This window comes from Arachis hypogaea, chromosome 6, assembly GCF_003086295.3.
Source record: "Arachis hypogaea cultivar Tifrunner chromosome 6, arahy.Tifrunner.gnm2.J5K5, whole genome shotgun sequence".
Taxonomy (NCBI): Eukaryota; Viridiplantae; Streptophyta; class Magnoliopsida; order Fabales; family Fabaceae; genus Arachis; species Arachis hypogaea.
Genome location: NC_092041.1, coordinates 86245960 through 86271977, shown reverse-complemented (window position 1 = coordinate 86271977; position 26018 = coordinate 86245960). Strand labels below are relative to the sequence as shown.

Here is a 26018-nt window from a genome sequence, read left to right as displayed (position 1 = left end):
TGGTCACATGTGCCTAGAGAAATGCGCTCCTTGGGAAGCAGAATTTGCATGCATGCATCATCGAATACCTAAATGCATGCAACCAATGAGAAGAGAATCCTCGTCAAAGCCTCAACAAGGCATGAAGACCATTCAATCCATAAACCTTCTATATGATCAACTCAATCTCAACCCTTCATGAGCACCAACGAACTCCTTCCTCATTTATTATGGTTTTATTGGAAAGTTTGAAGAACCGGCTTATAAATAGCCGTTAGCACTAAATGGCTTATACATTCATTCAAACTACTTTCATTTTTAAACCATAATCTCCTCTACTCCCAAAACTAAAGCCAACAATTCTTTTTTCTTGCACAACAAAACCGAGCATCATCCCAAACACAACACATTCTCCTTTTACTTCTATTTCTCCTTCCTTTTCACCTCAAAGCTAATGGCTTCCTCAAGTTCCAAAAGAAGACCGGGAAAGGAACCAATGGTGACCGAGCCTCCATCATATGATACAAGAAAATTTAGGTCCCAGTTCCATGAAGGAAGATATCATAGATTCATGAAGACAAAGAATGTTATCTATGAGAAGGGCCTTGAGTTGAAGGACGGGGAATACACCATCATGAGGCAAATCACTAAAGAAAGAAGGTGGGAACTTTTATGTGCTCCTCTCGTTGACATCAGTGCAGTCATGATCAGGGAGTTCTATGCAAATGCTGTAAAAGAGAACAAAGATAGTGCCCCTTACACAAGTTATGTCAGAGGAGTTGAAGTGGATTTCAGTCCAGCAGCCATCACTAGGGCCCTAAAGTTGAGAACCATAACTTATGCAGAGCCTAGTTATGAGACCAGATTGCAGATGGAAAACAATCCTGATGAGATCTTGCAAGGGGAATATAGTCACAACCTGTATCAATGGAAGAATATAGTCACAACCTGTATCAATGGAAGAATATTCATCACACTATGGAAGAAATTAGATATGTGCAAAGAATGGAGAATGATGAAAACATACAAGCAAGGTTGGAGTATTTGACCCACAATTTCCCAACACTCAATCCACAGATCAAGCCATTTGAGCAATGCCCTGAATTTGAAGCCAAGCAAAAAGCAAGGTCTCATCATTATACGGAGTTAACACTTAACAGATTGGAAGAAGTTGGACTCTCAGGGCTCTTAGATTCTGTCTGGGATAGAAGATGCCCTGGTGAAGAAGTCCGATAATACTCCAAGCTAGGGAAGAGAAAGAAGAAAAAGGGAGAATCAAGCGGCAGCCACAATCATTAGAAGGTGGCAAAGTTCTTTCATACTTCTTCCTTCATACCCCTAATAAGGAGATGCATGTCTGAAACATGATATGCCTCCATTGTTTATTTCTTTTACTTCGTGCATTTTTATTTTATTTTTCTTTGTCACTTAATAAATAGCTAGAGAAATGCTAAATCTGAATTTTTCTTGTCATCCATCACCGGGCTGAATTTTGTTATGTTTCCCATTTGCTTGAATAAAAGAGAATTGTTTGAATTGGAAAGTAAATATCCAATGTTACATAAGTTAGAATGGAAGTTAATGGTGGTGTATGTGTTTGATTAAATGCATAACTCATGAAATAATTGTTGCATAGTATCATTTTCATTGAAGTGTGAGCTAGCTTGCTGTTATAAAGGTTCTTATAAAAAAAACCCTTGAGAACAGAAGAAAATAAAACAGAAAGAAAAGGAAGAAGAAAAAGCCAATGTGGCAAGAAAAACAAAGAATAAAGGTTGGACACCAATAGCTTGGACCCTAGGACATATGCCTGTGGTGTTCTTGTACTAGGATATGCTTGGATAAGTAAATTCTGAGGGGTATTTCAAAACCCGGTCACTTAGATCAACTGATTTGGGATGGCCAATTGAAAGTCCACAATAAAGAGCAACCTAGATACAGAACATTTAGTTATCCAAAGAGATGCTGGGCATCAATGATCCTAGGAGGAAATAGTGAGCCATGTGTCTGTGGTGGAAAGATGTTGAGTAAAAATAAAGCCAAAGGCTACTACTACAACATTAGACACCAAGCCTTCAAAGAATAATAAGCTTGTTAAGCAAAATGAGAAAAGAAAAGTTAGCAAGGGAGCAAAGAAAGAATAAACCTTATAACAGCAAGTTTAGTAAGCCTTTGAGGAAAGATGTATATTATGTAACAGCAAACAATAACTTGGGTTGTCATTGTCTGCATAAAAACTCCATAAACCAAGTTATGTTATATGCTTAATAAGGATATGTTTTCTCTTCTTGTTCATTTCATTTTCTCTTAGTTTTGATGCTTGCTTGGGGACAAGCAAGATTTAAGTTTGGTGTTGTGATGACAAGTCATCATATACCCATTTTTCAAGCTAATTTCACTAGTTTTATTAGACTTTATGCACTTTCTTGCATCCTAAGTAAGTGATTTGGAATGAAAATGCATAACTTCTTTAAATCAAGCAACTACCATTAAATTGATGCTAAATCATGAGGTTTGAGCAAGAATTAATTGATTTTTAATGAATTATAAACCTTGTGAATTTAGTGATACTTTGAGTGGTTGTTTTGGTTTCTTATAGGTGAAGAAAGAAAGAAAAAAAGGAAAAACGTGGCTTAAGAAAGCGTGGCCCAAGGAGAAAAGAGTGCGGCGCATAGAAGGAGGAAGCAAATGTTGCCCTCCACAAGGGCACACTGCCCTCCAGGAGAGCAACATAATGAACCAAGCCTTGAAAAACAACTCTGCCCTGCCCTCTACAAGAGCAATGTCGGGCTTCACCTAAGAAAAATTTAAAAGGAATTGCTTCATAATGCTTCCTATGGGTTTCGAACCCAAGGACAAAGAGGAAGGGAGTAGCGCTCAAGCACAATAAGATCAAGCAAAAAGTGGCTTGCTTTCATTCTCCATGAATCGAACACGGCACCATGAGGAAACAAGGAACTAAGCATGACTTTGGTGCCAAGAAAACCAAGGAAAAAGAAGCAACATGTGCCTCCACCGAGTTTCGAATGTGGGACTTCACTTTTGGAAACATTGCCCTGCCCGCCACAAGGACAGGGCAGCATTTTGTGATGCACGGCCAGCGCACAAGATTGGGCGCACCAAGGGAGTCTCGGCAGCAGCAGCACGCACGGGCAGCAAAATCTGGCGCACCAAAAAACTCTGCCCTGCCCTCCACAAGGGCAGGGCAGCATCCTGCAGCATCACACACCAAGCACGCACGCAACAAGGGCTGCACGCACACTTTCCTGCCCTGCCCTCCACAAGGGCAGGGCAGCCTCCTGGAAGCCAATTTTTCATGGGCTGAAAATTGGATTAAAAATCCAATTTAATTCATTTCTTCACCAAATCAAAAGCCCATCCAAATCCCAAGATCCAAGAATAGAAAGTGTATAAATAGGAGATAGTTTGATGTAATTAGGACCTTTCTTTTGAGCTTTGAACTTTTACTTTACTTTGAACTTTTGAACCTTCTTTTGATTTTTGAATTCTGAGACTTCATTGAGAGCTAGGAACTGAGATTTCAGAGAATTGGGGAGGAGAATTGATCTCTCTTCTTCCTCGTTCTTGCTTGAGCATTTTAACTTTTCTTGTTTGAGTCTTGGGTGTGAAGAATTGAGGAATTTCTGTCTCAATCTCCATTCAAGATCTCTTTAATTTCCTTGCTGCATAATTGAGTTCAATTACATTTTCTTTGCTGCTTCTTCTTTAATTTCTTGTTAATTGCTTTGTGAACTTGGATCTGGGAAGGCAATTGAGATCTAGACTTTGCTATCTAGTCTCTGGAGCCCTGAGATCTCATTTTCCTTTTGGTTCTTCTGTGAACCCCTGCTTGCAATTTAATTTCATTTCCTGTTTGAATTCTAGTTACTTCCAATTCATCTTCTGCTTTATTAATTGCTACAATTTAATTTCCCTTGCTTAAATTCTGAATTTCCAGTCCTCAACTCCCTTTTTCCATTCAAGCAATTTATATTTCTTGCACTTTAAGTTACTGCAATTTATATTTCTTGCATTTTAAGTTTCAATCATTTAATTTCTTGTTCTTTAAGATTCAGCACCTTTACTTTCAGTTCTCTTTAAATTCTGCAATTCATCCCTCTCCCTTTACATTTCCTGCTATTTACTTACTGTTGAATACAAAATCACTCAACCAATAAATGATTCGCTTGACTAAATCAACCACTGAACTAAAATTGCTCAATCCTTCAATCCCTGTGGGATCGACCTCACTCCCGTGAGTTTTATTACTTGATGCGACCCGGTACACTTGCCAGTGAGTTTTGTGTTGGATCGTTTTCCACACATCAACTGCCAGCTTGTGGCTCATTAGTTCGGGATCTATGCCTGGCACGTCGGCAGCTTTCCATGCAAAGAGATCAACATTATCTCGTAGAAACTGTATTAGTGATTCTTTTGCGTCTCCTTTCAGGATCGTGCCAATATTAGTTGTTTTGTCTGAGGTATCTCCGATCTGGACTCTTTCTATTTCTCCTTCGGGTCATGGGCGGAGCTCTTCTCGTCTCTAATCTCCACCGAGTTCGATTGTGTGGAACTCTCCTCCTTCGCCTCAGAGATTTAGACTTTCGTTATAACAGCGACGCACCATCTTTTGATCTGCTTTTATTGTAGCTATCCCTTCTGTAGTTGGGAGTTTCATACATAGATGTGGAGTTAAAACTATTGCTGCGAGTTGATTTAACGTTGTCCGACCTATTAAGGCATTGTAGGCTGAGCTTACGTCGACCACGATATAGTCTATCTTAAGTGTCTTGGATTGGTTCCCCTTTCCAAAGGTTGTGTGTAACGATACGTATCCTAGTGGCTGTACTGGGGTATCCCCAAGTCCGAACAGGCTGTTCGGGTATGCTCTTAGCTCTTTTTCCTCTAAGCCGAGCTTATCGAAGGCAGTTTTGAATAGAATGTCGGCGGAGCTTCCTTGGTCAATTAATGTACAGTGGAGGTTGGCGTTTGCCAATATGATTGTGATGACCATAGGGTCGTCGTGTCCCAGGATGATTCCGGATGCATCTTCTTTGGTAAACGTGATTGCTGGGATATCTGGTGCCTCTTTCTTTCCTTCGACATGGTATACTTCTTTGAGGTGTCGCTTGCGAGATGATTTAGAGATTCCTCCTCCAGCAAATCCACCGTGTATTACGTGAACGTGTCTCTCCGGTGTGCGGGGTGATCGTTCAGATCGTCTGGCATCTTCATCCATTCTTCTTCTTTTTGGTTCTTCGTCCCGATTGGCCAGGAACCGATCTAATCTTCCTTCCCTAACTAATTTCTCTATGACGTTTTTCAATTCAAAGCATTCGTTGGTGGAATGTCCTCGGACTCGATGATACTCACAGTATTCGCTTCGATTTCCTCCTCCTCTTTTGCCTTTTAGTGGCCAAGCTGGGGGTATTTTTTCCGTATGGCAGACTTCTTTGTAAATATCTACCAAGGATACCCTAAGAGGGGTGTAGTTATGATATTTTTTATTTTTTCTCCGAAGCGATCTTCTTTTTTCTTGGCTTCTTTATCTTTATCTCGGTAGGCAGAACCGAACCTCAAGGTTTCCCCAAGTCGAGAATTCTCCTCCATGTTGATGTACTTCTGCGCCCGTTCTTGTACTTCGTCTAGGGATGTCGGGTACCTCTTTGATATAGATTGGTTAAATGGTCCTTCTCGTAGGCCATTTATGAGGCCCATGATGGCAGCTTCTGTTGGTAGACTTTGTATGTCCATGCATGTTTTGTTGAATCTTTTCATGTAGTTACGAAGACTCTCCTGATCTCCTTGCTTGATCCCTAGTAGGCTGGGTGCATGTTTGGCTTTGTCCTTTTATATGGAAAATCGGGCCAGGAATTTTTTGGCCAGGTCGTCGAAACTTGAGATGGATTTTGGAGGTAAGTTGTCGAACCATCTAATGGCTGTCTTGGTAAGAGTTGTTGGAAAGGCTTTGCAGTGAACTGCATCTGAGGCGTCAGTGAGGTACATTCTACTTCTGAAGTTGCTGAGATGGTGGTTAGGATCCGAGGTGCCGTCATATAGAGTCATATCTAGAAGTTTGAAATCTTTTGGGATTTTGGTCTTCATAATTTCCCTGGTGAATGGATCTTGATCTTTTTGAGAGCTATCCTCTGTGGAGGGTCGAGTAGCTTTAGTTTTGAGATCAGCTTCGAGTTTCATAAGCTTATCTTCTAATTCTCGACGCCGCCTTATCTCTCAATGTAGATATTTTATTTTTCGCGTTAATGTTGGGCTTCTTTCTCAAGTTGCTTTAATCGATTTTGAAGTGCTTCTACCGCCCCTGGATTTGATGAATTTTTGTCTTCATTGGATTTCGGAGTATCTTTAAGTATAGTATCTGTGTTCTTATGCGGTGTTCTATCTTCCAAACCTGAGTCGTGGTCGTTGTCATGGTTGTCCGTCATGGTGTTGGGATGACTTCTAGGCTCCCCGGCAACGGCGCCAATGTTCCGAAGGTTACTTGAAACTTGGAGGTCGATCTTGGATGAGATCTTCTGTGCTGGTCGGAGCCGTCGCGTCTGACTTGTTAGATTGGCTGCACTACTGATCCTTCGTCTCCGGAGGGTGGGGGTACCTGCAAGGGACTCCGATGCTTAAGTTAGCAAGGGTATTAAGCAGGTATTAAGTAGAATCAGAGTATGAGTTATACTTGGGTGCTCTAGTGTATTTATAGTTGCGAGATGTGACCTTCTGTGGATAAGATAAGTTAGTTATCTTATCTTCTCTTATCTTTTGTTTGAGGTCAGCTTATCTTCCATGGAACCGCCCTTGTCTCTATCGGCTTGGGCTGCCTTTGGATCTGGGCCATATTCCTTGATTTGGGCCCTTCTTTGGGCTTTTCCTATCGCTTTGGCCGACTTCTTCGTAAAGAAGTCGGTCCGCATGACCTAAAGAGGTCGGTCGCTTTGTTACTGAACATCCTGACTTGGTCATCTCGACCCAGGGTATGAACAATAATGCATGTGAATTGTATATGATGGTGATTGGAATGTATAAAGGTTGAATTAAAGTTGACATTGTATTTGATATGGATATTTGATGATGTATATTGAATATTATGGAATTGGAAGTTTTGGATTGGAATTTAATGAAAATAGAGAATTAGTAAGATGATGAATGTGTATTGTATATTATTGAACTTGGAATATTGAGTTGAGAGTTATGAAGGATGCTGAATTGGTAAGGGTTTGGGTTGATTTTAAAAGGGATTGAAATTGGTATGTTTTGAAAATGGAGGTCTTGTAAAGTTTTACAAAAACTATGATTTTGACCAACTTTGGCAGAGCATAACTTGATCTCCAGACCTCCATTTTGTATTAAACTGATTTAGAAAGAAAATTGGTTCGAGATGTTTACGTCGTTTGAAGAACAGAGAAAAAATATTTTAAAATAAAGAAGTTATGCTCGATCAAAGTTTGGTGTACAAAGCTGAAAATTCTAGACTTAGCAGCTTTTTGAAACTTCTGCTATACATGCGTACGCGGACCCCATCATACGCGGATGTGCGTTTCTGTTTGGCATGCATGCGTACGCGGGCATGTACTGCGTACGCAGCATGGGCAAAAGGAACCCTCGCGTACGTGGAAATGTGGATTCATACGCGAGCGTTCGATTCTGTCCAACGCACCTGCGTACGCGAACGAGGGAATGCATATGCATAGTGGGAAAAATTGCACTCCTGCGTGTGTGTGACATGGTTCGCTTACGCGGATCCCTGTTTTCCTCCAAATTTTGATTTTTGATTTCTAAGGCATTCCTCCAGCTTTCAAAACCTTATGTTCTCTTGTTTAAAGCCTGGTAGGTGGATTGTGGGTAATGAAGTATAGTGAGGACTGTGAGGAAGATAACTTGTGGATAAAGTAAGGTGGGAATTAGTGATGAACCATGACTAATGGTGATTATTTGAGTTGTTGATAATGTTGGTGGAAGTGTTGTTTACATTTCGAGCTGAATGGCTGTTTTTGAGAATGAATTATGGCTGGTTTTGGATTATGTTATGAGTCAGAGGGCTGTGCTAAATATTGAATTATGACTGAGTATGAATATGTATATGATTATTGATTGATAATATGATTTGATGCACTTTCAAATATCTGAGATACGAGTTTCTCTTGGTGAAAGCAATGGCTAGCCACCACGTGCTCCAGGTTGAGACTCGATACTCTGCTGACCCTATGTCATAAGTGTGGTCGGACACTGTGAAAGTTCTGGATGAGCTCGCCCCCATGAATAAACACCAGTGTGGGTGTTATATGATTATGATTGGGAATTACTCAAGTTGGGGATGCACGACAGAAGGATAGTCTAATAATTAGCTACCAGGACTTGTCGGGTTGGCTTTATAACCAACAGATGAGACTCATCAGCCAATAGGACAGGCATGCATCATATGCATCTATATGTTTGTTTGGTGTGTTTTGTTTGGAATGCCTAATTAATTGCATAATTACTTGCTACTTGTTTATCTATTGTATATGTTCCTACCTGTCATTTTCTTCTATGTAATAAATGTGTTTGTAACAATTGATTCCGGTGGCGGTTAGGAGGCTCGGAGGATTTGAAAAGGAGAATTTTAGATAGACTGAAGACCCTTAGCTAGTTGCCTATTTTATTTCAAGGCTTAGTTACGTTTATAAGATTTAATTGTATGTAGGAAGTTCTAGGATTTCCTTCGGCTTTTGATGAGTCCATATTTTCTGATATATTTTGACTCAATTTGGATGGATTTTATCACATAAACTCACATTAAAGCACCAAAATAGCATATTTTTGTGATTTCTCCTCAATTTGGACTTAAAAGTGAAAACATGTATTTTTGTGCTTAAATTGAGTAATTTAATTCCACTTTTATGCCATTCGATGACGTGATATGTTTTGTGAGTGATTTCAGGTCATCTAGGCAAGATTGGCTAAGAAAAATGGAATAAAGCATGTAGAAGGGAGAACACATGAAGAAAACAAGGAAAAGCACACACAGCGAAGTGTGCGTGCGCACAAGCAAGCATGCGTGTGCACAAGAAGAGATTTGCATGTGTGCGTGCGCACGACAACCTGTGCGTACGCACATGTCAACATTCAGCCAAGTGTACGTACGCACAGGTCCCTGCACGTGATTTCATTAATGAAAAATATGCTGCACGATTTGTGAAGGCTTTTGGCCCATTTTGGAAGGCTTGAAGGTTGAATATTGATGCTATATCAAGGGAAATTCAACACTTATGAAGGCATTAGCTTAGGAGGCCTCAATTTGGACATTTTTCATAGTATTAGGAGTAGGAGTAGGAGTAGTGTAGAAATGCTCTCTTAGGGTTTCATTTCCATCTCCATTGTAGAATTTTATAGCAAGCTTTGATTTTGGATTTAGCTTATCTTTTGTAAGTACTCTTTAATTTCTCTTTAATTACATCACTTTTGCTTCTATTTCTCTTTGGTTTAAGTTACTTGTTAATATTTGCATTTTTGAGTACTTGAAGTTTTGATGGATGAATTTTATGTTTTATGCTTTATACATGCTTGATTACTTGTTTATAGTTGGTTTTGTGAATATTTGGTTATAGCTTTTATTTGTCTTTGCAATTTTCCATGTTTTATTTTTATGCCCATAAGGTATTTGTGAAAATGTCAATTATGAGTTTTAAGTAGATTTTGACACCTTGCCTCGAGGTTTGAGTTCCTAGGATGCTAAAGTCATAATGTCCGACATTTAGTGATAAGTCTTGGGTAGTTAGTTGACTCTTGTTTAAATTAAAGCTAGCTTTTTATCAACTAGTTTGGTAAGTTGGTTAGGACTTATGGATTAAGGTCAAGTATACTTGCTTGACTTACTCCTCGATGTTTGGGGTTAACTAAGCGAGATTAACTCAAGAGAATTACCATAGTTGTGGTTATGGCGATGATAGGATTCCTTGGATCCTCATTTTCCCAAGTCAAGACTTCCTTATACACTCATAGCATTCTCACTAGTTTTGATCTTGTTTTCCTTTTTACTTGCATTCATTCTAATTCTGATCATTCCTTAGTTCCTTTATTTGTTAAGTTCTTTTAATCTTTAGTTCTTTGATTTCCAAAGCCCCCATTTTCTTCTAACAACCGAAAGCATATAACACTTCAATTGCATTCCTAGGGAGAACGACCCGAGGTTGAATTACTCTTGATCTCGGTTACTTTAATTTGAATTTAACATTTGATCATAAGAGTACATTATTGGTTTCGCCTATGCTACTAACGAATTGATTCTTGTTTTGATTGATTCGAAACCGGCAGACACTCTCAATGTTGTCAAATTTGGCGCCGTTGCCGGGAATTGCAATTGAGTGCTATCTTTTGGTTTTTGTAAATATGTCCATAGTGTGAATATCTTACTTTTTGGTTATTTGGTTGTTTTTGTTAATATTTGGGTGTTTAATTTTCTTATTTGTTAATGTCTTTTGCTTTTATTTCTTGCTTTCTTTTTGAGATATCACCCTTGTTGTTTGGAACTTGGTTGTGATTGTTTTGTAGGGTATGATGAATTCAAGTTGGGATTGTATTAAGGAATGGGAGAAGCGATGGAGGGAGGAGCAATCTTTCCCATACTACAAGGAGCCAAATCCTCCCCCAAGCCCTCCCCAATGTGAATACCAAACCCAAGGATATGAGAGATACCCCATACACAACCCCCAACCACCAAACCTTCAAGCACCATACCATATACCTCCGTAGAACCAAAATGTCTATACACCTTGTTACCAACCATATGAACCATCACTCCCTTATACATCACCTCAATATCCCCACCCACATGAACTACTTCCCACATATACAACCTTTCTCCCAACCTTTGAAACTTCTTTTCCACCTAAATGTGAAGTTTTCCAACCCTTTCCCCAAGAAGAACAAGACATTCAAGCATTCTTCCAAGAGCAAGAAGGATTCAGAAGGAAGCAAGGGGAGTTCATGGCTACCATAGCCGAAGCGGTAAACTGCCTAGTCTCACTATGCTCAAGCAATCAAGACGTTTCCCTCAAGGGAAATGTGTAGGAGCATCAAAAGAGCATAGAGAGGAGGAAAACATGGAGCCTCAAGGGAAAGAAGAAGAGCTAGGACAAGAATTACAACAAGAGGAGGAAGGTAAAACTAGTGAACCGGAAGAGGTAAATGGAGAATTGAAGGAGTTTGATCAAGAAGTGGATTGCATCATCAATGATTTTTTGCCACCTTGATCAACCCCCTCAATGATCTTGAGGAACCCTTCTAGTGCACAAAATTGTGATCATCAATGGCACCATCAACATGGTATGCACAATTGCAATCTCAACTCTTTATCACAACTTCGCACAACTAACCAGCAAGTGCACTGGGTCGTCCAAGTAATAAACCTTACGCGAGTAAGGGTCGATCCCACGGAGATTGTTGGTATGAAGCAAGCTATAGTCATCTTGTAAATCTCAGTCAGGCAGATTCAAATGGTTATGAATGATTTATGAATAAAGCATAAAATAAAGATAGAGATACTTATGTAATTCATTGGTGAGAATTTCAGATAAGCGTATGGAGATGCTTTGTCCCTTCCGTCTCTCTGCTTTCCTACTGTCTTCATCCAATTCTTCTTACTTCTTTCCATGGCAAGCTGTATATTAGGCATCATCGTTGTCAATGGCTACAGTCCCGTCCTCTCAGTAAAAATGTTCAACGCGCTCTGTCACAGCACGGCTATTCAGCTGTCGGTTCTCGATCATGTCGGAATAGAATCCAGTGATTCTTTTGCGTCTGTCACTAACGCCCCACAATCGCGAGTTTGAAGCTCATCACAGTCATTCAATCCCCGAATCCTACTCAGAATACCACAGACAAGGTTTAGACCTTTCGGATTCTCTTGAATGCCGCCATCAATTCTAGCTTATACCACGAAGATTCTGATTAAGGAACCCAAGAGATATCCACTCAATCTAAGGTAGAACGGAGGTGGTTGTCAGGCACACGTTCATAGGTGAGAATGATGATGAGTGTCACGAATCATCACATTCATCAAGTTGAGGAACAAGTGATATCTTAGAACAAGAATAAGCCGAATTGAATAGAAGAACAATAGTAATTGCATTAATACTCGAGGTATAGCAAAGCTCCACACTTTAATCTATGGTGTGTAGAAACTCCACCGTTGAAAATACATAAGAACAAGGTCTAGGCATGGCCGAATGGCCAGCCTCCCAAAGAGGGTTCAATCATCAAAACATGATCAAAAGATGTAAATACAATAGCAAAAGGTCCTACTTATAGAGAACTAGTAGCTAGGGTTTACAGAAATGAGTAAATGACATAAAAATCCACTTCCGGACCCACTTGGTGTGTGCTTGGGCTGAGCATTAAAGTATTTTCGTGTAGAGACTCTTCTTGGAGTTAAACGCCAGCTCTTGTGCCAGTTTGGGCGTTTAACTCCCATTCTTATGCCAGTTCCGGCGTTTTACGCCAGAATTCTTGAGCTGACTTGGAACGCCTGTTTGGGCCATCAAATCTCAGGCAAAGTATGGACTATTATATATTGCTGGAAAGCCCAGGATGTCTACTTTCCAACACAGTTAAGAGCGCGTCAAATGGGCTTCTGTAGCTCCAGAAAATCTACTTCTAGTGCAGGAAGGTCAGAATCCAACAGCATCTGCAGTCCTTTTTAGCCTCTGAATCAGATTTTTGCTCAGGTCCCTCAATTTCAGCCAGAAAATACCTGAAATCACATAAAAACACACAAACTCATAGTAAAGTCCAAAAAGTGAATTTTAACTAAAAACTAATAAAAATATAATAAAAACTAACTAAAACATACTAAAAACAATGCCAAAAAGCGTATAAATTATCCGCTCATCACAACACCAAACTTAAATTGTTGCTTGTCCCCAAGCAACTGAAAATCAAATAAGATAAAAAGAAGAGAATATGCAATGAATTCCAAAAATATCTATGAAGATTAGTATTAATTAGATGAGCGGGGCCTTTAGCTTTTTGCCTCTAAACAGTTTTGGCATCTCACTTTATCCTTTGAGATTCAGAATGATGGGCTTCTATAGGAACTCAGAATCCAGATAGTGTTATTGATTCTCCTAGTTAAGTATGATGATTCTTGAACATAGCTACTTTATGAGTCTTGGCCGTGGCCCAAAGCACTCTGTCTTCTAGTATTACCACCGGATACATACATGCCACAGACACATAACTGGGTAAACCATTTCAGATTGTGACTCAGCTTTGCTAGAGTCCCCAATTAGAGGTGTCCAGGGTTCTTAAGCACACTCTTTTTGTCTTGCACAACTTTATTTTTTTTCTTTTTCTTTTCCCCTTTCTCTCTCTTTTTTTTCGCATGTACTATCTTTTTTTTTTTTGAATTCACTTCTTTTTCTTGCTTCAAGAATCATTTTTATGATTTTTCAGATCCTCAGTAACATGTCTCCTTTTTCATCATTCTTTCAAGAGCCAACATTCATGAACAACAAATTTAAAAGACATATGCACTGTTCAAGCATACATTCAGAAGTCAAAGTATTGCCACCACATCAAAATAATTAATCTGTTATAAAATTCAAAATTCATGCAATTCTTCTCTTTTCCAATTAAGAACATTTTTCATTTAAGAAAGGTGATGGATTCATAGCACATTCATAACTTTAAGGCATAGACACTAAGACACTAATGATCATAAGACACAAACATAGATAAACATATGCATAAAAATTTGAAAAACAGGAAATTAAAGGATAAGGAGATTAAAGAACGGGTCCACCTTAGTGATGGCGGCTTGTTCTTCCTCTTGAAGATCTTATGGAGTGCTTGAGCTCCTCAATGTCTCTTCCTTGTCTTTGTTGCTCCTCTCTCATGACTCTTTGATCTTCTCTAATTTCATGGAGGAGAATAGAATGTTCTTGGTGCTCCACCCTTAGTTGTCCCATGTTGGAACTCAATTCTCCTAGGGAGGTGTTGATTTGCTCCCAATAGTTTTGTGGAGGAAAGTGCATCCCTTGAGGTGTCTCAGGGATTTCATGGTGAGTGGGATCTCTTGTTTGCTCCATCCTCTTCTTAGTGATGGGCTTGTCTTCATCAATGAGGATGTCTCCCTCTATGTCAATTCCAACTGAATAACAGAGGTGACAAATGAGATGAGGGAAAGCTAACCTTGCCAAGGTAGAGGACTTGTCCGCCACCTTATAAAGTTCTTGGGATATAACCTCATGAACTTCTACTTCCTCTCTAATCATGATGCTATGAATCATGATAGCCCGGTCTATAGTAACTTCGGACCGGTTGCTAGTGGGAATGATTGAGTGTTGGATAAACTCCAACCATCCTCTAGCCACGGGCTTGAGGTCATGCCTTCTCAGTTGAACCGGCTTCCCTCTTGAATCTCTCTTCCATTGAGTGCCCTCTTCACAAATGTCTATGAGGACTTGGTCCAACCTTTGATCAAAGTTGACCCTTCTAGTGTAAGGGTGTTCATCTCCTTGCATCATGGGCAAGTTGAATGCCAACCTTACATTTTCTGGACTAAAATCCAAGCATTTCCCCCGAACCATTGTAAGCCAATTCTTTGGGTCTGGGTTCACACTTTGATCATGGTTCTTGGTGATCCATGCATTGGCATAGAACTCTTGAACCATTAAGATTCTGACTTGTTGAATGGGGTTGGTAAGAACTTCCCAACCTCTTCTTCGGATCTCATGTCAGATCTTCGGATTTTCACTCTTTTTGAGTTTGAAAAGGACCTCAAGGATCACCTTCTTCATGGCCACAACTTCATAGAAGTGGTCTTGATGCACCCTTGAGATAAATCTCTCCATCTCCCATGACTCGGAGGTAGAAGCTTTTGCCTTCCCTTTCCTCTTTCTAGAGGTTTCTCCGGCCTTAGATGCCATAAATGGTTATGGAAAAACAAAAAGCAATGCTTTTACCACACCAAACTTAGAAGGTTTGCTCGTCCTCGAGCAAAAGAGGAAAGAAGAGAGTAGAAGAAGAAGAAATAAAGGAGATGGAGGTGGCTTTGTGGTTCGGCCAAAGGGGAGAAGTAGTGTTTAGGTTGTGTGAAAATGAAGGAGTGAAGAAGAGTTTATATAGGGGTGGGGAGAGGGGTAGGCTTCGGTCATGGATGGGTGGGTTTTGGAGGCAAAGTGGTTTGAATTTGAATGGTGAGGTAGGTGGGGTTTTATGAAGGGTGGATGTGAGTGGTGAAGAGAATAGTGGGATATGATAGGTGAGGGGTTTTTGGGGAAGAGGTGTTGAGGTGATTGGTGAATGGGTGAAGAGGAGAGAGAGAATGGAGGGGTAGGTGGGGATCCTGTGGGGTCCACAGATCCTGAGGTGTCAAGGAAAATTCATCCCTGCACCAAGTGGCGAGCAAAAATGCTCTTTATGCCAATTCTGGCGTTAAACGCCGAGCTGGTGCCCATTTCTAGCGTTTAACACCAGCTTCTTGCCCTTTCCTGGCATTTAACGTCAGTCTGGTGCCCCTTTTTGGCGTTAAACGCCCAGAATGGTGCCGGACTGGGCGTTAAACGCCCATTTGCTGCCCTTACTGGCGTTTAAACGCCAACAAGTTTTTCCTCCAGGGTGTGCTATTTTTCTTTCTGTTTTTCATGCTGTTTTTGCTTTTTTCAATTGATTTTGTGACTTCCCATAATCATCAACCTACAGAAAACATAAAATGACAAAGGAAATATAGATAAATATAACATTGGGTTGCCTCCCAACAAGCGCTTCTTTAATGTCAGTATCTTGACACTGGGCTCTTATGGAGCCTCACAGATACTTAGAGCAATGTTGGAACCTCCCAACACCAAACTTAGAGTTTGAATGTGGGGGTTCAACACCAAACTTAGAAGTTGGTTGTGGCCTCCCAACACCAAACTTAGAGTTTGACTGTGGGGGCTCTGTTTGACTCTGTTTTGAGAGAAGCTCTTCATGCTTCCTCTCCATGGTTACAGAGGGATATCCTTGAGCCTTAAACACAAAGGATTCTTCATTCACTTGAATGATCAATTCTCCTCTATCAACATCAATCACAGCCTTTGCTGTGGCTAGGAAGGGTCTGCCAAGGATGATGGATTCATCCATGCACTTCCCAGTCTCTAGGACTATGAAATCAGCAGGGATGTAATGGTCTTCAACTTTTACCAGAACATCCTCTACAAGTCCATAAGCTTGTTTTCTTGAATTGTCTATCATCTCTAGTGAGATTCTTGTAGCTTGTACCTCAAAGATCCCTAGCTTCTCCATTACAGAGAGAGGCATGAGGTTTATGCTTGACCCTAGGTCACACAGAGCCTTCTTGAAGGTCATGGTGCCTATTGTACAAGGTATTGAGAACTTCCTAGGGTCCTGTCTCTTTTGAGGTAATCTCTGCCTAGTCAAGTCATCCAGTTCTTTGGTGAGCAAAGGGGGTTCATCCTCCCAAGTATCATTACCAAATAACTTGTCATTTAGCTTCATGATTGCTCTAAGGTACTTAGCAACTTGCTCTTCAGTGACATCTTCATCCTCTTCGGAGGAAGAATACTCATCAGAGCTCATGAATGGCAGAAGTAAATCCAATGGAATCTCTATGGTCTTAGTGTGAGCCTCAGATTCCTATGGTTCCTCATTAGGGAACTTAGTGGAGGCCAGTGGACGTCCATTGAGGTCTTCCTCAGTGGCGCTCACTGCCTCTTCTTCCTCTCCAAATTCGGCCATGTTGATGGCCTTACACTCTCCTTTTGGATTCTCTTCTGTATTGCTTGGAAGAGTACTAGGAGGGAGTTCAGTAACTTTCTTACTCAGCTGACCCACTTGTGCCTCCAAGTTTCTAATGGAGGACCTTGTTTCAGTCATGAAACTTTGTGTGGTTTTGATTAGATCAGAGACCATAGTTGCTAAGTCAGAGTGGCTCTGCTTAGGATTCTCTGTCTGTTGCTGAGAAGATGATGGAAAAGGCTTGGCATTGCTAAACCTGTTTCTTCCACCATTATTATTGTTGAAACCTTGTTGAGGTCTCTGTTGATCCTTCCATAAGAGATTTGGATGATTTCTCCATGAAAGGTTATAGGTGTTTCCATAGGGTTCTCCCATGTAATTCACCTCTTCCATTGAAGGGTTCTCAGGATCATAAGCTTCTTCTTCAGATGAAGCGTCCTTAGTACTGCCTGGTGCAGCTTACATTCCAGACAGACTTTGAGAAATCATATTGACTTGCTGAGTCAATATTTTGTTCTGAGCCAATATGGTATTTAGAGTATCAATCTCAAGAACTCCTTTCTTCTGATTCGTTCCATTGTTCACAGGATTCCTTTCAAAAGTGTACATGAATTGGTTATTTGCAACCATTTCAATGAGTTCTTGAGCTTCTGTAGGCGTCTTCTTCAGATGAAGAGATCCTCCAGCAGAGCTATCCAATGACATCTTGGACAGTTTAGACAGACCATCATAGAAGATACCTATGATGCTCCACTCAGAAAGCATGTCAGAAGGACACTTTCTTATCAATTGTTTATATCTTTCCCAAGCTTCATAGAGGGATTCACCTTCCTTCTGTCTGAAGGTTTGGACTTCCACTCTAAGCTTACTCAATTTTTGAGGTGGAAAGAACTTTGCCAAGAAGGCATTGACTAGCTTTTCCCAAGAGTTCAGGCTTTCTTTAGGTTGTGAGTCCAACCATATCCTAGCTCTGTCTCTTACAGCAAAAGGGAATAGCATAAGTCTGTAGACCTCAGGGTTAACCCCATTGGTCTTGACAGTGTCACAGATTTGCAAGAATTCAGCTAAAAACTGATGAGGATCTTCCAATGGAAGTCCATGGAACTTGCAATTCTGTTGCATTAGAGAAACTAATTGAGGCTTTAGCTCAAAGTTGTTTGCTCCAATGGCAGGGATAGAGATGCTTCTCCCATAGAAGTCGGGAGTAAGTGCAGTGAAGTCACCCAGCACCTTCCTTGCATTGTTGGCATTGTTGTTGTTTTCAGCTGCCATGTCTTCTTCTTTGAAGAATTCTGCTAGGTCCTCTACAGAGAGTTGTGCTTTAGCTTCTCTTAGCTTTCGCTTCAAGGTCCTTTCAGGTTCAAGGTCAGCCTCAACAAGAATGCTTTTGTCTTTGCTCCTGCTCATATGAAAGAGAAGAGAACAAGAAAATATGGAATCCTCTATGTCACAGTATAGAGATTTCTTGAGGTGTCAGAGGAAAAAGAAAAAATAGAAGGAAGAGGTAGAAGAATTTGAACTTAGAAAGGTGGAGTTCGAATTGTTCATGTTAGTCCATAAATAGAAGGATGTGAGAAGAGGGGAAGAAATTTTCGAAAATAAGTTAAAAGATTTTGAAAAAGAATTTTGAAAATTGATTGATGATTTTCAAAAACTAAGAGTGGGAAAGAAATTAAGTGATTTTTGAAAAAGATTTTGAAATCAGAAATCAAAAAGATATGATTGAAAACTTATTTTGAAAAAGATGTGATTAAAAAGATATGATTGAAAAGATATAGTTTTAAAAAGATATGATTGAAAAGACATGATTTTTAAAAATCAATGACTTGGCCAACAAGAAAAGATATGATTCAAACATTAAACCTTTCTCAACAGAAAAGGCAACATACTTGAAATGTTGAATCAAATCATTAATTGTTAGCAAGTATTTTTGAAAATGGAAAGAAATTGATTTTGAAAATATATGATTAAAAAGATATGATTTGAAAAAGATTTGATTTTGAAAAATTGTGAAAACTTGAAAAAAATTTGAATTAAAAACAAAATCTTCCCTCTTGTGCCATCCTGGCATTAAACGCCCAGAATGGATACCATTCTGGGCGTTTAACGCCCAAAATGCTACCCTTTTGGGCGTTAAAAGCCCAGCCAGGCACCCTGGCAGGCATTTAAAAGACAGTTTTCCTTCCTCACTGGGCATTTTGAATGCCCAGCTTTTTCTGTGTAATTCCTCTGCTGTATGTTCTGAATCTTCAATTCTCTGTATTATGGACTTGAAAAGACACAAATTAAAATTTTTTTTGGATTTTTAATAATGAGGAATAATCAAAATGAAACTAAGATCAACTAAACAATGCATGCAAGACACCAAACTTAGAAGTTTGTATACTACTGACACTAACAAATTGAGAATGCATATGAGAAATAACAAAACACACAAAATAAGAGAATTTAAAGATCAGAGCAAGTAAATCATCAAGAACAACTTGAAGATCAATGAAGACACATGATAAATGTAAGAAGAACAGAAACATGCAATTGACACCAAACTTAAAATGAGACACTAGACTCAAACAAGAAATATTTTTGGTTTTTATGATTTTGTAATTTTTTTGGTTTTTTTTTTCGAAAATTATATGGAGAAGAAAATAAAGAGATTCAAAATTTTTAATAAGAATTCCAGGAATCATGCAATGTTAGTCTAAAGCTTTAGTCTAAAGGAATTAGACACGGCTAGCCAAGCTTCAGCAGGACATTGCATTCAAGAGCTAAATTGATGAAGATCAATCAGCTTTGGTGATGATAAGAACATCACCTTGAAACACTAGAATTCATTCTTAAAAATTCTGAAAAATACCTAATCTAAGCAACAAGATGAACCGTTAGTTGTCCAAACTCAAACAATCCCCAGCAATGGCGCCAAAAACTTGGTGCACAAAATTGTGATCATCACTGGCGCCATCAACATGGTACGCACAATTGCAATCTCAACTCTTTATCACAACTTCGCACAACTAACCAGCAAGTGCACTGGGTCGTCCAAGTAATAAACCTTACGCGAGTAAGGGTCGATCCCACGGAGATTGTTGGTATGAAGCAAGCTATGGTCATCTTGTAAATCTCAGTCAGGCAGATTCAAATGGTTATGAATGATTTATGAATAAAGAATAAAATAAAGATAGAGATACTTATGTAATTCATTGGTGAGAATTTCAGATAAGCGTATGGAGATGCTTTGTCCCTTCCGTCTCTCTGCTTTCCTACTGTCTTCATCCAATTCTTCTTACTCCTTTCCATGGCAAGTTGTATGTTGGGCATCACCATTGTTAATGGCTACAGTCCTGTCCTCTCAGTGAAAATGTTCAACGCGCTCTGTCACAGCACGGCTATTCAGCTATTGGTTCTCGATCATGTCGGAATAAAATCCAGTGATTCTTTTGCGTCTGTCACTAACGCCCCGCAATCGCGACTTTGAAGCTCGTCATAGTCATTCAATCCTTGAATCCTACTCAGAATACCACACACAAGGTTTAGACCTTCCGGATTCTCTTGAATGCCGCCATCAATTCTAGCTTATACCACGAAGATTCTGATTAAGGAACCCAAGAGATATCCACTCAATCTAAGGTAGAACGGAGGTGATTGTCAGGCACATGTTCATAGGTGAGAATGATGATGAGTGTCACGGATCATCACATTCATCAAGTTGAGAAACAAGTGATATCTTAGAACAAGAATAAGCCGAATTGAATAGAAGAACAATAGTAATTGCATTAATACTCGAGGTACAGCAGAGCTCCACACCTTAATCTATGGTGTGTAGAAACTCCACCGTTGAAAATACATAAGATCAAGGTCTAGGCATGGCCGAATGGCCAACCTCCCAAAGAGGGTTCAATCATCAAAATATGATCAAAAGATGTAAATACAATAGCAAAAGGTCCTACTTATAGAGAACTAGTAGCTAGGGTTTACATAAATGAGTAAATGACATAAAAATCCACTTTCGGGCCCACTTGATGTGTGCTTGGGCTGAGCATTGAAGCATTTTCATGTAGAGACTCTTCTTGGAGTTAAACGCCAGTTTTTGTGCCAGTTTGGGCGTTTAACTCCCATTCTTGTGCCAGTTCCGGCGTTTTACGCCAGAATTCTTGGGTTGACTTGGAACGCCTATTTGGGCCATCAAATCTCGGTTAATGTATGGACTATTATACATTGCTGGAAAGCCCAGGATACTTTCCAACGCAGTTGAGAGCACGCCAATTGGGCTTCTGTAGCTCCAGAAAATCCACTTCGAGTGCAGGGAGGTCAGAATCCAACAGCATCTGCAGTCCTTTTTAGCCTCTGAATCAGATTTTTGCTCAGGTCCCTCAATTTTAGCCAGAAAATACCTGAAATCACAGAAAAATACACAAACTCATAGTAAAGTCCAGAAAAGTGAATTTTAACTAAAAACTAATAAAAATATAATAAAAACTAACTAAAACATACTAAAAACATACTAAAAATAATGCCAAAAAGCGTATAAATTATCCGCTCATCACCTTCTCTCTTGAGTTTGAGAGAGATAAGGAAGAGCTTGAAAAGGATGGTGAGGAAGAGGTGATCACCCAAGAAGTGGAGGCATTCATGCAAGAGTCCAAGAGAAAGACTCCAACCCAAGGTCAAATTGAGTGGATAACAATTTCCTCAAAGAACTTCATCGGTCCACATCAATTTGTTATCTTGGAAACAGATTATCAACTTAAGGTACTTCTTGGAGTATTAAATGGTGAAGGATTGGATGTTGGTTGCAAAAGGAATTCAAAGTATAAATGGTGCAAGATACAATTAAGAGGATTCCAAGGATTGTTTGGGTGCTTCAAAGGTGATTCAAAAGGTTGTTCATCCAAAGGCCCAAGTGAAAGTCAACAAGAGGATGATGGAGAAACCAAAGTGTGCGATCCGGGCATACACCTCTACAATCAACAATTTTGGATCCTAATTTCTTGCTTGAGGTTGCTTGAGAGCTTAATGTACTTTGTTTGGGACCCTGGAGGCCTAATCAAGAGCAAAGATGGGTGGTGACTCAAGGATGAGTGGAAGCATAAGCCACCAAGACACAAGCTTCACTTAAAAGTCCAACTTGAGGACTTTAAACCAAAGTGCTAGGTGGGAGACACCCCACCATGGTAATATCCTTCCACCCTCTCTTCTTTTAGCCTTTTGTTTATTGAATTTTGTTTCTTTGCTTAGCTTAGTTTGATTAGATTCTACGCTTAATTTTAGTTGCATTTTATGTTTGATCATGTGTTTTTGAGAATGATATGTTTTAGGGTTGAAAACCTTTTATTGATATCATGTTTGGTGCCTTAGAGACATTAAAAATGTTGCAGAAACAGAGATCTGTGCGTGCGCACAGCGTTGTGTGTACGCACACTTCCCCTTTTTTTCCCCATCTGTGCGTGTGCACAGTATCATTCGTATGCACACCTGTTTGCACGCATTCTATTCACAGAACTCGCACCTTCTATGCACGCGCCCCACCACATTTTCATTCTGTGCGTACGCACGAACTCTTGCGCGCACATGGTCATTTTGCCTTATTTCAAAAAAAAAAGAGAGAGAGTGATTTGTGCGTGCGCACAGCCCCATGCACACGCACACGCCTTGACACCCCCTCTGCCAGCAGCGTTCGCACGCCCTATGCGTATGAACGCCCCCGATTTTTGCTGGTGTGCGTACACACAACGCATGAGTCGCGTTATGGGCAGTAATTAGAAAGCTGTCCTGTTGCGCCTCTCCTCACCCCCTTTCTTCTTTCCTTCTTTTATTCATTCTTTCTTTCCCTTCTCTACTCTCTTTCTTCTCCTCTCCAGCAAAGCACCGTCGCCGTGAGCCTCGCAGTGGCTAGCACAAGTGCCACTGTTACCTATCTCTTTCTTTTCCATCCTTCTACTTTTCAATTTTCTTGTTTTAATCTTCTTTGTTATGTTAAGTTGCTTGCTTAATTTCTATTTTCTTTATTTAACTTTGGTAATCTAGCTTATGTTTTGCCTTATTGTTTGTTTATTGCATTGCAAGTGTTCAAAATTTTTTATTTGTGGGTTATTGATGCTTGAATTTTTAATTGAACTTGTTGAATATGTGCACTGCACTCCATGTGTTTGACATAATGCCTGAATGAACTTTTTGTTTAAAGCTTGTGTTGTTGCTACCATATGTGTTAGACTATATCCTGTTTGGTATTCTAATTAAGAATTGTGCACTCTTGAATGATTATGATGTAATTTTGGTATTGGAATTTCAATAATGTACTTGTTCATTGTCTTGAGTTACTAGCACCAAATTGATTTAGAAATTGACTTTTTATCTCTTATTTGGTGCAATTTTTAACAAGTACATATTGAATTTAGTGAATTGAATAAAATTTCTTGTTCATCATGGTTTTTAAATCAATATAATCACATCACAAGGTATTTGCTCCTTGTTAATGCTTTGCATTTGTTTGAGTTGACTTGACTTGATTCTGATCAAGACTTATCACTTTTTGTAGCAAGCACCTTCCCATGTGATTATTGCCTTATTCTTAAGGATGATTAGGGAGTTTCTCTTCATCATAGCATTGGTTGTTTATTGTACTATTTTATATCAATTTTTCTCATTCACTTGCACAACTTCAATATCCAATAATTCCTAAACTCAATTCACTAGTGTGGTAGTTGCCTAAGTTTGCCTGTCCTTAATTGATGCTCATCTATTGCTTGCATCTTAGGCCATTTAATTGAGGAACTCATGCTTACTTTTTGATTGTGTGGATGCTGTTTTAATGGGCCGTTGTATGTATTCTAACCGCGAGCATAGTTGGAATACGCACATGGCTCATCTTTTTGTTATACCACACCACTATGCAAACTTCCTCAATTAAATACTTGTTTATTTTCTTTTTGCTCCAAGCATACAATGTATTTTCTCCCTCCTTTACCTTTTTCTGCTACTTGCCCGATGATTCCTAATTATACTTTATTCATTCTTTTTGACGATGAGACATAAAGGCAAGGAGCCGGGAGAGGAGGAGGACACCGAGGATTAAGATGCCAATAACGCGTTGAACTTGGCAATTTTCATGCAACCCGAGCCCCCGCATCCGTCAGCTGAAGGTGGAAGAACTTAGAGCCATTTTCCCCCGGATTGTGTTCGTGCACGGAGGACCGTGCAACGCTTAAGTGTGGGGGAGGATTCGTCATTTTGGGGTGTAAATTCTCTTTTCCGAACACTTTGCACTTTATTTTTTTTTCTTTTTACTATGTTTCTTGTAGATATTTGGAGTATTTTTTATTGTTGCATTGCATTTTCTTTTGGTATATATATATATATCATAGTTTATTTCTAGCTATTGCATCATGCATTTTTTTCTTAGTATATATTTTATAGATAGAAGTTATGATTGGATGATGTGAATATCATAGTGCCTAATTCAATTTTGTCCTGATTGTTCATGTTAATTTTTGCGATGTTGAAAATTAGGAAAGAACTAGGAATTTTGAAAAAATTGCATCCATCATATCGTACATACACATAGGAAAGAATTTTGGTGAAAAACAACGAAAATTTTCAAGAACTTTGTTTCGAGGGCACACTATTGAATTGATTTGGAAAATCATTTTTAAGCTTGCTTGAATTATTTTTATGGAACATAGAAGAGGAAAGAACAAATACCTTGTGAGTTTTTGAGCTATATTGAGTGGTTACACATTTTAACCACTAAATTTTTTCATTGTGTGTTATATCTCTTCTATGATTGTAATCTTGGTTTTGCTTGATTCTTTATTTCCAATTATTGATGTTTTGAATTTCATTGAGCATGATTGAGGCCATCTTTGAATTAAGCTTACTTTACCCATATGGCCTACCCTTTGCATATACCATTATTAACCCCCTTTGAGCTTTATTTACCCCCATTGTTCTTGATATTAGCACATCACAACCTTAAGCGAAAAACTATGATTTACCTTGGATTGTATCCTTGATTAGCTTGGATTAAGGAGTATGTTTCATTTAAGTGTGGGAAAATTTTGGGAAGCATTGGTAGAGAAAATGTTTAATTTGGGTATTTCATTGAAAATTTTGGAAAATGGGTGCATTCATGTATGAACTATTAAACCATATGCATTTATCTTGATTAAAAAAAAACTTCATCAATAAAAAGGGGACAAAGGTTATCCCAAAGAGAAAAGAATTGAATAAGGAATGCATATGTGAAGTGAATGGAAAATCATACATGAATGTTTGTGAACAAGAAATGATGGGAGGTTAGGATTGCATATTTTTGTTATTGGATTGATATAGGTTGAGTGAGATACTTAAACTAATCAAGGATTCAAATCATTTTAGTCCACTTAGCCATATCTATCGCACCTTAGCCCTAACCCCATTACAACCCTAATAAGTCCTCATGATAATTGCATTCATGCATCACTTATTTGTTGATTGTTAGATGAAAAGCAAACCCCTGAAAGCATGATTAGAAAGAGACTTGAGTGATTAAATCCTTAGACACCGAGTGATTAGAGTGTATACACATCTAGTGAGGGTTCAATTACTCAACTCTATGTTTCCACATCTCTTATCATGCATTCTTGCAAGTTGCTTCATTTTGATGAGCAAATCAATTCTCTAGATTTTGATTACATTGGATTATTTCCTTACTTTGCGCTATATGTCTATGTATTTGCTTGGGAATTTGATTGTTTGTTTTCACCAATTTTCATAGGAAACTAAACTATAGATAGATACATAGCTATAGATAGTATATACATATTTGCATGCATATAAATAGTTGCATTTAATAAGTTAGTTACCCCTTGATCATTTTCCTTGTTGGTTTAGCATGAGGACATGCTATTGTTTAAGTGTGGGAGAATTGATGAGTCCATATTTTTCGATATATTTTGACTCAATTTGGATGGATTTTGTCACATAAACTCACACTCAAGCACCAAAATAGCATACTTTTGTGATTTTTCCCCAATTTGGACTTAAATGTGAAAACATGTGTTTTTGTGCTTAAATTGAGTAATTTAATTTCACTTTTATGCCATTCGATGCCGTGATATGTTTTGTGAGTGATTTCAGGTCATTTAGGCAAGATTGGCTAAGTAAAAGTGGAAGAAAGCATGTAGAAGGGAGAACACATGAAGAAAACAAGGAAAAGCACACACAGCGAAGCGTGCATGCGCACAAGCAAGCGTGCGTGTGCACAAGAAGAGATTTGCATGTGTGCGTGCGCACGACGACCTGTGCATACGCACAGGTCCTTGCACGTGATTTCATTAATG

At 39.2% G+C, this 26018-nt stretch overlaps 1 protein-coding gene across 1 annotated transcript in view; it reads left to right on the top strand.

Annotated features, from left to right (window-relative positions):
• The first annotated feature begins 433 nt into the window (after positions 1-433).
• Positions 434-26018, top strand: part of LOC140173705 (zinc finger BED domain-containing protein RICESLEEPER 2-like) — a 56773-nt gene continuing 31188 nt past the window's right edge. The window contains exon 1 of the mRNA XM_072198225.1: positions 434-748. Within this exon, the coding sequence (XP_072054326.1) occupies positions 434-748 (315 nt within the window). The remainder of the gene's footprint in view (positions 749-26018) is intronic.